At 38.5% G+C, this 16,567-nt stretch overlaps 1 protein-coding gene across 2 annotated transcripts in view; it reads left to right on the top strand.

The window, feature by feature from the left end:
• Nucleotides 1-16,567, top strand: part of RECK (reversion inducing cysteine rich protein with kazal motifs) — a 46,076-nt gene that overhangs the window by 8,102 nt on the left and 21,407 nt on the right. For both annotated transcript variants that reach the window (XM_014254571.2, XM_014254572.2), the window contains 3 exons: nt 244-280; nt 7,164-7,249; nt 8,901-8,948. In XM_014254571.2, the coding sequence (XP_014110046.1) occupies nt 244-280; nt 7,164-7,249; nt 8,901-8,948 (171 nt within the window). The remainder of the gene's footprint in view (nt 1-243; nt 281-7,163; nt 7,250-8,900; nt 8,949-16,567) is intronic.

Genomic DNA, 16,567 nt, shown 5'->3' with positions numbered 1-16,567 from the left:
ATGTTCTGCATCTGCAAAAATGGCTGCTATTGATTCCATAGTCTGTGCATAGCAGCCCTCTCATTGAAGGAAATGGTACTCAGCTTCTATCATAGCACTTCTTTAAAAGATGTTTAAGCATAAGAATTCTTCCAATCAGCTGTTTAAAACCCAGTGAAAAAATGCTGAAATTGCTGGTTTGAGTCTGCTAGAAACTCTAATTCTGTAGACTTGCTTTTGCTTAATTGCGTTTTTACTTTCCAGAGAGAAGTGTGGGGTTGTATAAATTCTTCTTTGCCAGGTAAGAAATACCAGTTGACTATTGAACCATATTGCTTTTGCACCCTCTGTTTTTTGATATTGTGTCTGCCGCCTGCACCTATAAATTTCATGATAATTTAACTTCCATTATGCATCTAATATAAGCTGTGTGGTGTTTAGTTTCCTCTAGTTTATAATGAGTTACCTGTGCGTTTTATTAAGTTTTCTTTTCTTAGTTTAAAAATATTTAATGTGCTTGTATAATTAAACATGTTCTTCTGTAACAAATCCAGGAAATATCAGCATTTCTTTATTTTCAAGCTTTTTTTGATTTTTGGGTTTTGTTACACCTTAGCCTGAGCTACAAAATGGTTGGTAATTATGAGTTTACTCTAGAGGCAGCATGATTTAAACAACAACTGAGTAGCACAGGGAGACTGTAAGAATTAGACAAACAATTTAAGTGCACTTTGTGAACCAAAGTGAACAAAACTTCTTGGTACAGGTGGATTTAGAAAGTGTGACAGGTTGAAGCTGGCCAAATGCCAGCTCACCCACAAGAAATCGTTTATTCACCTTTTTCTGCTATAGTTAAGGAGAGTAGAGGGGAAGGAAAACTCATGGGTTGAGATAAAGATTAGGAGAAAACACTTTGAGGGCAAAGTGAGCTCAAAACTTCAAAAGATATAAAGAAAAAAAAATCATTAACAGAATTAAAAGATGATAATGAGAACTAAAATAAACTTTTAGAACACCTCTCACCCCACCCCAGCCTTTTTTCCTTCCCACCGACAGCACAGGGAGACAAAATGATTTTTAGTCAGTTTGCCACCTTTTAGTATCGTTCGTCAGTTCGCTTAGGGAGAGGAGTCTCTTTTGCTGTGCCATGGAGTACTTCTCATGGGAGACAGTTCTCAGTGAGCTTTTCCAACGTAGTTTAATTGTCACGAGTAGCAGTCCTCCCGAAATCTGCAACGTGAAGTCCTTCCCACGGCTTGCAGTCCTCCCACAACTGCTTTTTGTGGGCCTTTTAGTTCATGGGGTGCAGCTTTTAAGGATGAGCTGTTCTAGAGTATAAAAGCAAGGGTCCTCTTTCTCTATTTCTCAAAGCAGGGCTTCTCTCTCTCTCTCTGTTCAAGCCTCTCACCAGATCAGAGCTTTTCAGCATCCACACGCTCCAGCACGAGTGCCTTTTCTCATGGGCTGCGGGTGAATGCTGCATCCCCCCGTGCACTTCATGAATTACAGGGGAACAGTTTGTTGTATTATAGTCCTCACCATGGCTTGCAGAAGAATCTCAGCTCTGACTCTCAAAGCTCCTCCTCCTTTCCCTCCCTCTTTTTCACAGACCTTAGTGTTACCATGTTGTTCTCCTCACTTCTTTCTTTTTCCTGACTCGGGAGAGAATTGGCGTTCATTGGTTCATTTGTTCCCAAGTTCTGTCAATTGAAAAGATTGATGAAAAGTTGACTTCATCAGGCTTGCTATGCCTCTTGCTGTTGCTCACGTGGTCTAAGCCGCATGGGTGCTCGTGGCCCCAGGATGTCCCCCCAAACAGAGATCCTTGGGAAGGGGCTTGGCTGCACCACTGGCCACCCCTCCAAGGGCAGAAAGAGAGTTTCCCATGGTTTCTTCTTTCTGAAATATGTTACCACAGAGGCATTACTAGCTTCTGTAATTGGCTTAGCAGTGTGCCAATTCTCAGAGCCAGCCAGCAGGTGCTTGTGCCAGGCACGGAGAAAGCTGCTAGCAGCTCCTCACAGAGAATCACTTCTTTCCCTCCTCACCAAAAGTCAATTAATGCAAAACCAGCATAGAAAGGTAAAGCATAAATGACAAGATAGGGCTGTAATGTTAAAAGGAGAGATCAAAAATAGATGAAATCAGTCTTAACTAGTCCATTATATCATGTGTAGTTTCTAAAAGACTTGGAAATTACAAAATTAAAATGCTTTGAAGTTAAAATGCTATAGTTGGAAAAGTGAGAGTGAGGAAGGAGGAGGCTCTAACAATTTTACAGCATCTGCTCAGACTCCCCCCCTCCTTCCTGTACCCCCACCAGGCTTCCGAGGCAAACTGTTGATTCCAGTGCTTGTAAACAGACTTTCTGTCTTACTGATTAGAAACCTGTGTGCAGTTACCCGGCTTCTACCCTACTGGAGTCACAGAGACACAGCAGGAAGGCTCCCACAGCACAGCAAGTGTGCTGTGGGGGACAGGTACAGGAGGGTGAGGAGCAGGAGTTGCCCTTTATGTGAGACTGGATTGCATGGAGCTCTGCCTGGAATGGATGATGAGCCAGCTGAGAACAGCCTGTGGGCGCTGGAGAGCATTGTACAGAGAGCCCGACACGGGTGATGATGTGGGTGCCTGCTGCACACTGCCTCATCAGGCTGAAGTAGTCAATGAAGCCTTCTTTGTACAGCTGGGAGTCTTCTTCACAGGCCTGGTGTTTATGAGCAACTTTAATCACCCTGGTACCTTTAGAAGAGAAAACACATGAAGGTACAGGCAGTCTACTTGGAAGAATCTCATGGGCCGTGGATCTGGAGAAAAGGAGAGTCCAGGAGAGCTGCTTCACTTTCAAGGATCACCTTATCCAAGCTCCACCTTATCAAGGATCACCTTATACAAGCACAGTTGGGTTAGAAAAGCCAGAGCCTATCAGAGAGTTAATCCTGGTGAGTTATGTGATGGGAAGCCAGAAAACTTCTTGAGCTACATCAGCAGGAGAGAAAGACTGGTGAAAATGAGAGCCTGCTGCTGAATGAGGCAGGAAACCTGATGGCAAATGACACTAAATTGCCTATGGTTTTCTTTGCCTCGGTCTTTACTGGCAAGGTGAGCCTGCAGGAATGCCAGGTCCCTGAGATCAGTCGTAAAGTCCAGAGCAAGGAAGAGCTGCGCTTGATGGAGTAGGATAGGGTTAGGTATTGCAAAGGGGTGCTGATGACTGCGAAGAGGAAGGGAAGAAAGCAAGTTCACTCCTGCCTGTAGAAAGGGCAGGGAGGACCTGAGGAGCTCTAGGCTTGGACAGTTTCACCTCAAACCCTGGGAAGGTAACAGAGCAGATCTTCCTGCAAACAATTTCCAGATGCATTAAGAGCAAGAAGTTGTTTATAGTCAGCATGGATATATGAAGGGGAAGTTGTGCTTAACCAACCTGATAATCTTCTATGATGAGATGACTACCTTCTTAGATGAGGGGAAAGCAGTGCATTTTGTCTACCTCAGCTTAAGGATTTCATCACTGGTTTTTATGACTTGCTTATAGACAAACTGATGAAGTGTGAGCTGGATAAGCGAGCAGTGGAGGTGAGGTGAAAACTGGCCAAACTGCTGTGCCAGAAGCATCACAGAGTACAGCTGTAGGCCAGTATCCCGAGGGTTGGTGCTGGGTCTAGTACTATTGTTCACCCCTTAGTGTATTCACCAAGGATGCAAAAATGAAGGGAAAGGTTGCTAGACTAGATGGTTGTGCTGCCATTCACAGGAATGTTGATTAACCAAAGGAATAGGCAAAGAGGAACCTTGTGAAATGCCAGAAAAGGAAATGCAAAGTCCTGCACCTGGCAAAGGCCCCATGCTCCACAGCACACAGGAGGCTGGCCAGCTGGAAAGCAGCTTGGTAGAAACATTCCTGGGAATCCTGGTGACCAGCAAGTGGGACATGATCCAGCAATGTGCCCTTGTAGCAAAGAAGACCCAACAGCATCCAGACTGCATTAATGAAAATGCTGCCAGAAGGTGAAGGGAGCTGATGCTCTACTCAGCATTGATGAGACCACATCAGGGATATTTGTGAACAGTTCTGGGCATTTTGGACAAGAAAACTATGAACACTGTGGAGCAAGTTCAGCAAAGAGCCACTGTAAGGTGATTAAGGAGTTGGAACATATATGAGGGCAGGCTGAGAGTTTCTGTTAGGCAACTAGATGATTTGTTATGGCTCAGGAATCTGTATTGTACAGATGAATTTCATTAATTATCATAACTACAGGCTCCAATCAATTAACTGTGCACTAAAGGTGTATTTTCATCATAGAAATGCAGACAACTACCTTAATGACAAATTTAATTTACGAGTTACTGTATGAAGATTGAAGTTCAATGTTTCTTGAGAGTGTGACGTCAATTTATTCATGGTCTTGTCTGTTGGTTGGATATAACCTGGAGAGAGGACCACTTGCCAAGAAAATATTAACAACAGCTGAAAATTATCAGCCTTCTTAATTTGGCGTGTATTTGTAGCTTGCTTCATTCTTTTATCACCATTTAGTTTAGTTCTAGTATGTCTGAAACCACAGGCCCTGTATTGCACAAAAAGTGGATGCCTGATTACTCAGTGGTGGCTGCTTAGTGGTGACAGTGCCCCTGAAGCTGTCCAGCTGTATTTATCATGTGTTTCTCCTGGATACAGCTAGTTATTGCAGCAGAGATTTCTGGAAATCTTTTTTTCATATTGCACATGATGTTTCTTCAATGTTTTTTAGATTGCTTATGCCTTACGTTGTCAATCCTGCTAATAAACACACTACCAAACATTACTGATTGAAAGGAATCTCCATATAGGAATTTATACAGTAATGACTGATGTGTTATTTTATGCCTAAAACATAGTGAGTGGTTGATTTGGCTATTAACTGTACATATGTAGTGAAACCTAAATTCCAGATTATTGAACACTGATTGCATGCTACTGATGGGTGTGCAACAGTGATTTCTTTGACACTGTCAAAAAGATGCTCAACCTCTGAAAAACTAATTCTGCACCCCAATTGTGGAAGTGAAAGGTGAGCTGTACTTGCAGTTGTTTGTGACCTTCACAGCTGCTTTGAACTAGTGTGAATTGGAAAGCTGAGGCAATATTGATGCCAAGAGGATTTTGAGAGTCTCCAGAAAGACCCATGGATCACTGGCCTGCAGTGCCTTGCAGAGGGTCTGAACCATTCAGATGATCAAACTGACAGAATACAGGCTATAAGCAGAAGCTATAGTGCACCTTTGTCCCTCCACCTGCTGCTGCCTTACTTGTGTCAAGCATTAAGCTTTTAATTCATATTTTAATACCCGTTACACATATTTTAATTTCCCCAGGGAATGTGTCTATTTTGCTTTCTGAAGATTTGCTCCTCCTTTATAAATTTGCCATTAGTGTATTTTCTTAATTTACCCATTGGAATGTTGTGAAAGACAGATGCTGGCAAGACTTCCTATGCCACCTGTATTTGTAAAGCCAACGAAGTGTGTTTTAAAGGCAATTTTCTTCATGGTAAATACTAGTTGGCCATTGTTTTCGATTGATTGAAATTGTTTTTTATTATTTTTTTCTAAGTGTTTTCTTAGCATTTAAATTCAAGATCTTACACCTAGCTCTTTCACTTCCCATTTTTAAAGCTGGACATCCCACATGGGTCTTCTAACAGGCATTTCCACTAGGCTTAACAGCATTTTTTTAAAATTAAGTTGTTGATTCTTCTGCTTTCTGCTTTTTTATTTCTGCATAAAGAATAAAGTTTTTATATATAATAAAGTATTGCTTTATTTTTTAAATATCTATAACAAAAACAAGTCGTTCAAGTTGAGTAATTCTACCTCCTGTCCTAAGAAAAAGAGTGTAAGAAGTTTGTCAGAGCTGCGGGGCAGCTGCATAGATCAAGCCTTCCCTTTATTTCTGTCTTTTAAAGTTACATGGATAATAGATACAGGAATGCATTCTTTTATTTCTGGTGTTTGGAAAACATTAGAAAATTTGTGTTTATTATTAAATTAAGAAGGTGAAACAACTTAGGGCAGCAATTTGCTTCTCACCATGTTTCTATGTAACTTGATGGTAAAAAATGAGGATCATGCAAACAGTGAAATAATTGGATCAAGAGAGACAGGGAGATGGGAAACTCCTGTTGGAGATAGTTCTGGCTATGAAACCATGTTGCTGGGGAGATAAATGATAGAGGAAGTGTTGTGGATTAACCCCCGTAAGGTTAATTACACTAATTACTACAAAGTGTTTGCTCATTCTCCCATCAGTGAGAGAGAGGGGAGAATTCAGAGGGCAACAGTGAGAAAACCCATGGGTTTGGATAAAGACAATTTATAATTCAAAAATGGATGGAAAAACAAGAAAGAAAGGAGGAAAAAACCTAAACCAAAGAAAAACAAGTGATGCAAAAGAAAATAATTGCTCACCACCAACCAACTGATGCCTGGCCAGTCCCCAAGCAGGGACAGCCCCTGCCATCCTCAACCCCCAGCTTCTATGGCTGAGCATGGTGCCGCATGGTATGGAATGTCAGCTGTCCTGGCAGTGTCCCCTCCTGACCTCTTGTGCTTGTCAGTCCCTATGGAAGACAGAAAAGGCCTGGATGCTGCCTCTGTTTGCAGTAACTAAAACATCACTGTGACACTGTTTTAATCAGAAGTCCAAAACATAGCCCCATGCCAGCTCAGCTGAAGAAATTTAACTCCGTCCAGACCAAAAACATCACAGGAAGTACAGAGAAAGAACACGGAACATTTTCTGCGTTGGCAAAGTTGGTAGAGAAATGTGCTGTTGAAACAAACAACAGGAGGTATCTGTAAAAGATTATGTTGTCAGTTTGAATGAGATTTTTTTCCTGATGTTTTTAGTTGTTTTATATTTCAGATTAGATAGATTATCAAAATCTAATATTTCTATTGAACATATAAAGCATCTTTAACCTCAGTGTATGGAAGGTACTTCATTAATTGCTAGTTTCAGTATTTATGAAAACACAGACTTGTCCTTTTTGCTTAAAGTTGGTTTGGAATTCAAATAAAAATGTAATCTATGCATTGGCTTCTTGAATGGGGACAGGATTATCAAATTTGAAAAGCAGAGGGAAGGGAAAATGGTGGCATAGTTTCTAGTCTAGTAAGTTCTGTCGTCTTTATTTCCCAAGGAGTTTTGAAGAAGTCTGACGGGTGGGTTGGTTTAGGCTGCTGTGAGCTGGCTATTGCTGTGGAGTGTCGACAAGCGTGTAAGCAGGTAAGGCTTTCACCCTACTGACTGGATCCAGACTCATTCTGCAGCTCTCTTAAACCTAATTTTGACTTTGTCACAGTCTCTACATAAAAGTCGTTACTTTAAAATAATGTTGAATGAAAGGCAACATGTGGCTGATCCTAAGGCTCTTTTTTTTTGTAGTGTCTTGTTTAGTGATACAACATTGTGGCTACAGCCCCAAACAGATTTTTATGCCTCTTCAAAGATTTTTTTTGTTCATCAGATGGAAGAAGAGTGTTTTTTTGGTGTTAATAGAGCCGGTGTTTTTGTTAAGTAACAGTTTTAAGCATAATTCATAAATTTGGCAATGACCTTTTTATTAAAAATCTTTGAAGCATTTAGTGATTTATTCTTTTTCCCCTAAATATGTGTTAGTGGCTTTAAAAACATCTTCAAAATCTGGAAGCATGTTTGTGTTTATCATCATCCTTGTAATTCATTAGTGGAGCACAGATGTACTTAATATTCATATTTGTGAATGTTGCCTGTGTAGTTTTAATCTTAACCAAGCAGCCTACTGCAAACTGTCATAACAAAAAAAGTCCTACTTTCACCCAAAAGCACAGAGTTTAAACTATGTGGCAAGAGATGAGTAGTGTGGGAGAGAGATGAGGAGTGAGAAAACAAGCTGGGTATTTTTGATCTTCAGAAAAGAGGATGTATGTTTATTCTCAAACACGTTTTTTTAGCTATGTTTTCAAAGATGTCCTGATGCTTAAGTGTCTTCCAGACCTGATCAAGACATTTCTGTTTATTGTGGTCTTACTAAATTCTATTAATTTAATCTTATGATTGTTACATCATTTCTCATTATTTTCTAAATCATCTGTTGTATTGTTTGATTGCAGACTGGTGTTTCAGAATCTTAGCTATATTTTGTACTTTAGCAGACTCTGGTTAAAACATTTCCTATATTTTTTAATTTGTACTAAAATCTAAATACCTGCCAAATATTAAGAATAATGGGAAATATTTGGATTTTAATTTTGATCCTTGGAGCTTGAGAGGTTTTAGAGTCATTTTGAAGGCAGTGATATAATAGGTCCAAGGTCAGACTTTACCCAAGCGTTTTAAATTACTGGAGAGGGAAGTAACATGTTAGTAGTTATTATAGTTTTGAATATCTGTCATGAAGAAAGGAGCGTGAGCTTTTGTATAGAACAAAGGGATCTGCAGTTTGAGGGGAGAATTTCTGCAACTCAGTTTGACAATGGGAACCAGAGAACTGAACATACAAGAGGGAGGAGAATGGAAAGCAACTCACAAGTGATAAATCAGCAAGGAAAATGGGAAGATCTTTATGCTCAAGCTCTTCCATTTCTTAAATGCTTCCTGTATTCTGCAATCTGGCAAACCTCTCACAAAACCAAGGTTGTTGTGTGTGCTTCCTCTATCAACTAACTTGGTGCAGAAAGATGAGGGTTTGGGTTTTCATTAAATGTCATAGTAACAATCATGGCATCTGCTTTTTTGTCTTAAAGCTTTACATGGATTCCTTAGGTTCTTAAAGGAACATTTTAATAGATCATGAATCCATTGTTGTTGCAGTTAATTTAAAAGTAGAACTGTCTTTATTTCACAACGTGATTTTATTATTTTCTACTACAAATGGAGAAATTTATCTGTCTTTCAGGCTTCTGCAAAAAATGATGTTTTAAAGGTCTGCAGGAAGGAATATGAGGTATGTTTTAATGTGTCTGAATACATCTGAAAATAAAATCAACTTTTATATCAATCGTTATATACATTCTGTAAAAAATATCCTGTAGAAGAGGGAAAGTTCAGTCTTTTTGTAGCTGTATTTCTGAATGTGCTCGTTTTCATATGAATGTGAATTATCACACTACTGTTTTTGTGAAAGTATAATCACCTTCTGTAAACAAGTTCTGGATTTTTTTTAGATTTGCATATACCTTAATTTAAATGAAAAAGTTGCAATTAATTTAAAATTGGGTTCCCAAAAAGTTTATTTCATAGGAGTTTTGAGCAAAGTCAGCATTCATTGTGATCATTCCATCTGTCTGAAACCTTTCAGCTTGTGAGAGTCAGCTTAAAAGTGACCTAAAGAAATAAACTCAGGAAAGAACAGCCTTAAGTATTCTATCTAAATACAAACAATTTCAAATGTATAATTTTTTGTAACATCAGTGAAACTGTTGATGCTTGCAGTTATTTTTACTGTTCTGCTCATAAAATTAATCATCAGGATAACTTCAGAAATCTGCCTTTACCTGTGTTCTTTTTAACACAGTGTGTAGAAATGCTATTCTGCAAGGACTGCTTTTCTTTTGATCTTTGTCTTAATTAAAAGCCAGATTCCTCCCACCCCCTTTCATCTCATTTCCTTCTGCCCTAATTTAGGTAGTCCTGCATCAGTTCTGCTCATAATCAAGAGTTCAGGATAGCAGACAATTTTCCGTTCTTTTGATTTGGACAGAAGTGGAGCAGCTTTCCTGTTTTTTTCCGGGAAGCACTGAATTATGTTTTTAAAATTTATTTTCCCTTCCGACCTTTTATCTAAGCGATCTACAGAGTATTTCCTTGGACTCCTCACTGTGGAAGTTAGTGTGGGTTGAAGTTGCCGTAGCTTGTTCTCTTAAAAATGCATTTTCATTTTAAGTAGTTCTGTCTCCTTTCATGCTATAATATGCTATACTGTCAACATCTGCAAGCTTCTCCTCTATTATGCTGGTCTGTTTCCTTCTTTTTTTCTGGATTTCTGCATTGCTGTAGGAGGTTGGCCAGTATGGGTTGAAGGAGAACGGGAGAGGAAAGGTAAGAGAATAAAGAATGACTTCAAAACGGTCATAGTCATCGTATTTACTTTTCCAGTTTTTATCTGGAAGTTTGAAAACTGGGCATCTCAGTCTTAATCAAGAGTAATCCTGCTGTTATTGTACAGAAAACCTTAATGACTGCTATCTGTGCAAGACTAAAAGAGGAGAGGGAGAAAAATCATAGTAGACGAAATCAGTCTTCTGATTAGGGAAGAAGGAAAGAACTTTTAATGATGACTAGGTGTTGTAGACACAAATAGTGTGTCAGGGGCAGAAATTAAGTATCAGATGTTCTAGATCTTCAGTTATGATAAAATTTTGTATGACAACGATTTTTCATATGTATCCAGGCTTATGGGTGCTCATGGAAAGTAATACTAAAAACGCTCTTGGGAGCATTGAATAAGTAATTGTTGTAGAGTAATATTGCCAATAAGAAATAATTGGTTATATAAAATTCAAGGAAGTTATGCCTAAGATTGAAGATTCCAAATAAAACTTTTGGAGGGAGCCTGCAGTTTCCCACACCCTGTCATTAGTTCTCATTAAAAAAAAAAAAAATATTGTTCTCGCTGCTTTGGTGTATAAGTCCTGCTCCCTCTGTGGTCTGTGAGTAGCTGCTGTGTCCTGTGTACTTTGCATTCAGTAGAGTTTGGGAAACACTGAACTGGGGAAGGAATGGCTACTTCAAACTGAAAGAGGTGACAGGAGATCAGAAATTGCATGTGAGTCACATAAATACACTGTTATACATACTGTATCTGGTTTTGCATTTAAGAATTCATACTTTGCTAAAAATGAGGATCCAATTATCCAAGCAGTATAGATCAAAGTGCTTGGTAATCAGCTCTCAAGTCTGTTGCTGAAGTATTCAATAATTAAGTACATGACATAAAAGTAAAAACTAGGTGAGTGAATGATGTAAAATATAATTCCCTTTTTTGTAAACACTCTCATAGCTTACCATCCTTCTTAACATAATTAGCTTTCTCACATAAGGATTTTCCAGATCATTTTCACAAACTGCTTGGAATAGTCTGAACTGTGCATAGTACACTTTTGTAATCTTTTGAGATTAGGTAGGCAACTTGGTGAGTTACCCTTCAGCCTTCCACTAAGTTAGTGAGGGAGGTAAATCTTCAGGGGTAGGGCATAGGGTTCAGAGCAGTGAAAAAAGCCAAACTCCATGCAGGAGGTGTCACCAAGTTTGAAGTCACCAAGTGAAGTCTCAGGTTGTGCAGTAACAGAGTCACTTCAGCACTGATGTGCCAGCTTTTCACGAGATTAATAGACTGTGCTTTTCCAGCTGATCATATGTTTCTGCATGATTTTACTGTAAATATTTATGTTTATTTTAATCTGGAGATTTTACACATTTTAGAAAAATATTGTGTTGGAATAAAATATTCAGTTTTTATCAGTGCTTTGATGATGGCATGTCCTGTTAAACAATTTTTTATTTTCAAGTAGCACTGCATACAGAAATGAATAAATTTAACAAAACTTGCCCAGTATTTTTGAGTGTTACCAAAAGGTATTTTATTTGCCTTCTTTTGAAGGTTTTATTCTAATAGTCCTTTTTTCCATCTTCTGCTTCTGAGATACTCATTTTGTAGTCTTCAATTTTCCCCTAGTTCTGTGCACCTCAATTCTTTTATCTTTCACTACTTCTTCCAGCTTTCTGTTATCCTGTTCATCTTCCTCTAAAAAGAAGGTAGGTAATAGTCAAAGGAAGAAGAAAAAAGAAGTGGAGACGGTATGGATTGTATTTAGGATTTTCTCATTTTCGTATTTTTAAAACTTTTCGTGTAAAGTGGGGGTTCATTTTATAAAAGACCACATGGAAGGAATGCTTGGAGGAGCAACTTAAAATACTTCATTAATCTTAGAATAAGCTATAAAGGCTTTATTACTGTGCTTAAGATCGCTTTTCTTTCTTCTGTGCATGGAAAGGGTAGCACTAAAGTTTCCATTAGGTTGCAGCTCTTGAGTCTGTGCACTGCATATTGTGAGTTCACCTCTCTGAATATTAAGAGCTCCAGTTTTTACTTCATGTGTTCCAAATAAGACATTCAAACTTCTCTAGTTAATTGGCACTGTGAGAGCTTTACTGCAGCTGAGCACTATTAACATCTCCCAAGTAGTTGAAATGCAACTGGAAATGTCACCACTTATTTAGCCTCTGCTCTTAAAACTACTTTTGATGCACAGTGGTGAACACTTCTGGTGTCCCTGGACTGTTTAAAGGTAGTTTTGCTACCACAGATTTGAGCACTCTTTAGCCAAATCTCACTTTGGTATTTTACAGTTTTTAAACACAGAAACTTAAAATGCAGTGCCTGCAGCTTCAAGTGCTTTAGTGGGGATTCAGAAAAGTATTCACTCTGCTATGGTATTGGTTTGGATTTTTTCTTCTAGGGTCATATGATCCTGCTTTTTGCTGAGATATTGCTGAATGCTGGCTACTAATGACTCACACTGAAAAATGCAGTCATCAGTTTTTAGCTCTTATCTAATTGTTTGTGTGGATTATTCCAAGACAACAGATAATAACTCAAGGAACTGTTGAGGACATTGTTTAGCTAAAGGTTCCTAAATAGTTTTAATGAACTCCTAAGGCACAGGACTGTGTGTGGCCTCTGGAAGTACTGCTTAATGAATTCAGGATGGACTCTGACCATACACTACACATTGTAGATAATGTTATTGTCATCTGCTGGTGCTTTTTGTCTCTATTCTCTGCTCTTCAAAGAAGGTTGATAGAACACTCAATGATCTTGCCAAAATTTGAGTTCCAGTAATTTTGTACTACCTCGCTGTGCAAGTGTTCTCAATTCTTCACTGGTTTACATAATAGAGGAAAATCTTGACCTTACTTGTTTATTACTGCAAGTTTTTAAAGTTTTTAACAGATGTTCACCATCATTTTACACTTCAGCTGATTCCACTAAACCTAAGTATGTTACCTTCTGACTTTTATCTTCTCTCAATAAATTCAAAGATTAAATGAAGTAAAGGAGAGATCAAGAGTGTTTTCTGTGCTTAACTGCACAGAGTTAAGCATTTTACTATTGTATTTGTTAACTGCAGTTAATATTTATAAATTAAGATGGCCTTAATTGGATAGGATCTAGATTCAAATATTTATTGTAGTTAGGTTGCCCAAGACAATAGTACTGAACTTATTTTTCTGCCAAAGTTAGTAGATAATGATAATTTTTAGGGAGGAAAATCATTTTTGTGGGTTTTTTGCAAAATACTCTTTAATTTCTGGTGTGAAACAACAGCTTCACTGTTGCTTTTCATTCGAGACACAAGAGGCAGCCATTTAGAAAAAATGTGCTTATAATATGAAAGCATGTCTCACAATGCAGAAGATATCTTCCTTCAGCAAAATGTTCTGCTCTGTTTGTGTTGGGGTGCGTGCATTTTTGGGTTTTGTGCCGTTACCTGCAGCTGATGAGCTCCAAAAAGAGCGAAACCAGTGAGGTCCTGCAGTACTGGCTAAAATCTTCCTTCGGGGGGTTCTGGTGAGGAAGACTGAAAAATGTTCTCTGCTGCATAAACCTCAGTAGCCTTTTTCAATTTCCATAAAACCAAAAAGAAATCCTTGAGAGTCTTTGGTTTAAGGTGTACATGGTTGTGTTGCTGGTGCCCACCTGCCACTTTCCACTCCTTCTGCTTGTAGTCTGACTGGCTTTAATCACCAGGCTTGGAAACACCTGGCTTTACAAATAAGAGAAGTCTGAAAGATGGGACTTGTGCACAAGTAAGAAAAATAATTTGTGGTTTAGAAATTTTGATATTGCCATCTTTGTTCACTTTATTTAGTATTCAACACAAGTTAAAAATGGAATATCAGACTATGTGTGTACACAGTATTGCCTTTGTACCATAATTTTCCCAAATCTTGATGACTGAATCATTGCTTTAAAGAGAACATACGTTTGTCCTCTTTTAGTTTTTGTGTTAGTTGGCTGGTTGGTTTTGTTTTTCCTTGCCTATATCTATATCTATATCTATCTTTTACCTTTTGCTTTGTTTGCTGTGTCTTTCTTCACTGTCGGTTCACTCAAAGATTCAGAAGGAACCTTGAGTGGACAGAAAAGCTGGTGATTTCTTAAATATGAATGCTAATTTAGTAGAGATGGACATGAACCTTGTGTTCTGAAAAGAAGTTGCAGTTAGTAATTCAAATCAGACTGTCTAATGCTGTTAACAGATTTATGAGCAAACAGGTGATGAGACACTAATTTTTAATTTATTTTTTATTTAAGATTATCTCATATCTCTGTAGCTATGCCCTTCACACATGTGAGGGGTATATACATTCACATAAACTGAACAGTTTCCCACACCTACCCAAAAAAACTAGGTCAGCACCCTCACTAGCACTGTATGCTGTGATGGCTACAGATATTTACAATTTTGTGAGATGTGGTGAGTTGCTGTAACAACTCAGTGAAGTTCTTCCTGTGCCTTCCTGCAACTGCTATTTTTCACACGCATTCCCTCCCCCTCCTTGCCTTACTGTCCCTCTGGCAGGTTCTACTAAAAGACAGTGTCTAAAAAATGCTTGTTCTGTTCTGTTCTAACATAGTATTATACCTGTTGGTATAGCTGACTTAAATCCTCAGGGATGAGAAAAATGGGTTTTCATCAGGGTTAATGAGAAAGATCAGGTCTTGACAAGGTGATGGTGTCAGGGCATACACAAGACTACAGCCAGGAATGGGGACAAGGTGGAAAAGAGAAGCCAGACCACCTCCTCTTAACAGAAACATGAGGATTATTACAGGGATTCAGCAGTCTGTGGAACTGTAGTTTCAAAATACAGAAAGAAGATTTATTATTAGATTGGAACTTCCTGCCTGTATAAGATTGGTGTGTGAAGTTGCTGTGAGAAGGTAATTTTGTCTCAATTTGAGCCCTTCTTCAGAGGAGGAATATTAGTAGATACCATAATCTTCTCAACATTCTCCTTTCTTTTGTGTCCTCTGAGCAGGGCAAGTGACACTATTATCCATGAACTGCTTTAGAATCACTTTTTTTGTATCATCCAACTTCTAAATAACGTGAAAATTTTTATCTGAGTTTATTGCAGTTTTAGAGTATGGTTCTAAGTATTGTTTGTGCTAACAGTATGGTTAAGTACCTGGTATGACCATGGCAGACAGCCTCTGCTGTCCCAGTGCATTCATTAATAAAGTTGTGGTGTTCATTCTGCCTGGCTGGTTTGTGTGCCACCTTCCAGTGCTCCATGCAGCATGGCTCTGGAGAAGTCAAATTTCAGCAGCTTCTGAGGACAGTCAGGTTAGGGGCAGTGTTGTGTGTGGCAGGTGCCAAAGAAACCGGGTGGCCACCTCAAAACAAGGCCTCTTTCTGCTGACCTCTGCCTGGCATCCATAGTGAAGGTTACATGGTCCTACAAAAATATCATGAGCCTTTTGGCAGCAGTATAAATCTATTCTTTACAGGTGTGAAGATGGTGACCCCATCTCTGTGTTCTTTCTCCATTAGTTCTCTTGTCCCTCATCTATGTTACACAGATGGATGTGTAATAGGATTTGGTTTGTGTGTAGGAAAGAAGGAAAAATCTAAAGTTAATCAGATGAAAATGTGCTGCTGGGATGAGGAATGTTGCTGCAAATACATCTTAATCTGAGGGAAATAATGCAGTGTCCATGCTTCTGGGAAAAAGTTCTGAAATATTGTAGAGGATATTTTTGTCATGAAAATAAAATGTCTGAATTGCTGCTTTATGAGATTTGGGGCCTTGTTTTATGTAAGGCAGATTTTTCAATTTTTGTGCAAGGTGTACCAATAGATCTGTACCTTTGTGATCACTAGAATTATAGATAGTTGCTGTTTGTGGAAAAATAACTCACTCTTTCAAGTTAGATTTGTGTTTATTCTCTTAGGGTCTTTCGTTGCCACATCTGCCATGGCTTACCCAAGGTTTAAATTAATTTCTGAGTGTTAACAGAAGGAATTTGATGCTGCTCATTGCAGTAATACAGACTGTCCTGTTTAAAATCTTGTGTTCAGAAGAAAGCAAGTACAAAATATGAATGAAAAACAAATTCCTGCACACAAAACAATATCTAAGACAAAAGGAAAAATAAAATCATCACATTAATTCCTAACACGTTTGTATTTTAGTCTGTTTGCAGCAGTACAGATCTGCACAAAAATAGCCCCAAGATTATTTGGGGTACCCACTTCTTTGCAATGCAGTGAATAACTTGTAACTAAGATAGATGAAGAATCTAGTGAACTACTGAGCTTGAACTAGGTCTGCATTTTGAGCTTTCTTCCTTCGCTTAGAGGTAGTAGCACATCTGGTGCTTCCCTGTATTGAAGCAAGACTTTAATCCCACATGACTTGGGATCCATCTGATGGTGTTTCTCTTTCCTTCTCTAGATACTGTCTTCTGTGTGAAATACAAATTTGTTTAATTATAAACAAAAATGGGGAAATGGAGATCAGGAATTTTTTGAAGAAGAGGATTGTGTTTTGTCA

Source organism: Pseudopodoces humilis, chromosome 1 (assembly GCF_049639895.1).
Source record: "Pseudopodoces humilis isolate 2021_Gansu_Grassland_sample_001 chromosome 1, ASM4963989v1, whole genome shotgun sequence".
Lineage (NCBI taxonomy): Eukaryota > Metazoa > Chordata > Aves > Passeriformes > Paridae > Pseudopodoces > Pseudopodoces humilis.
The sequence above is the reverse complement of the archived record's forward strand: the minus strand, read 5'-3'. Positions and strand labels throughout refer to the sequence as shown.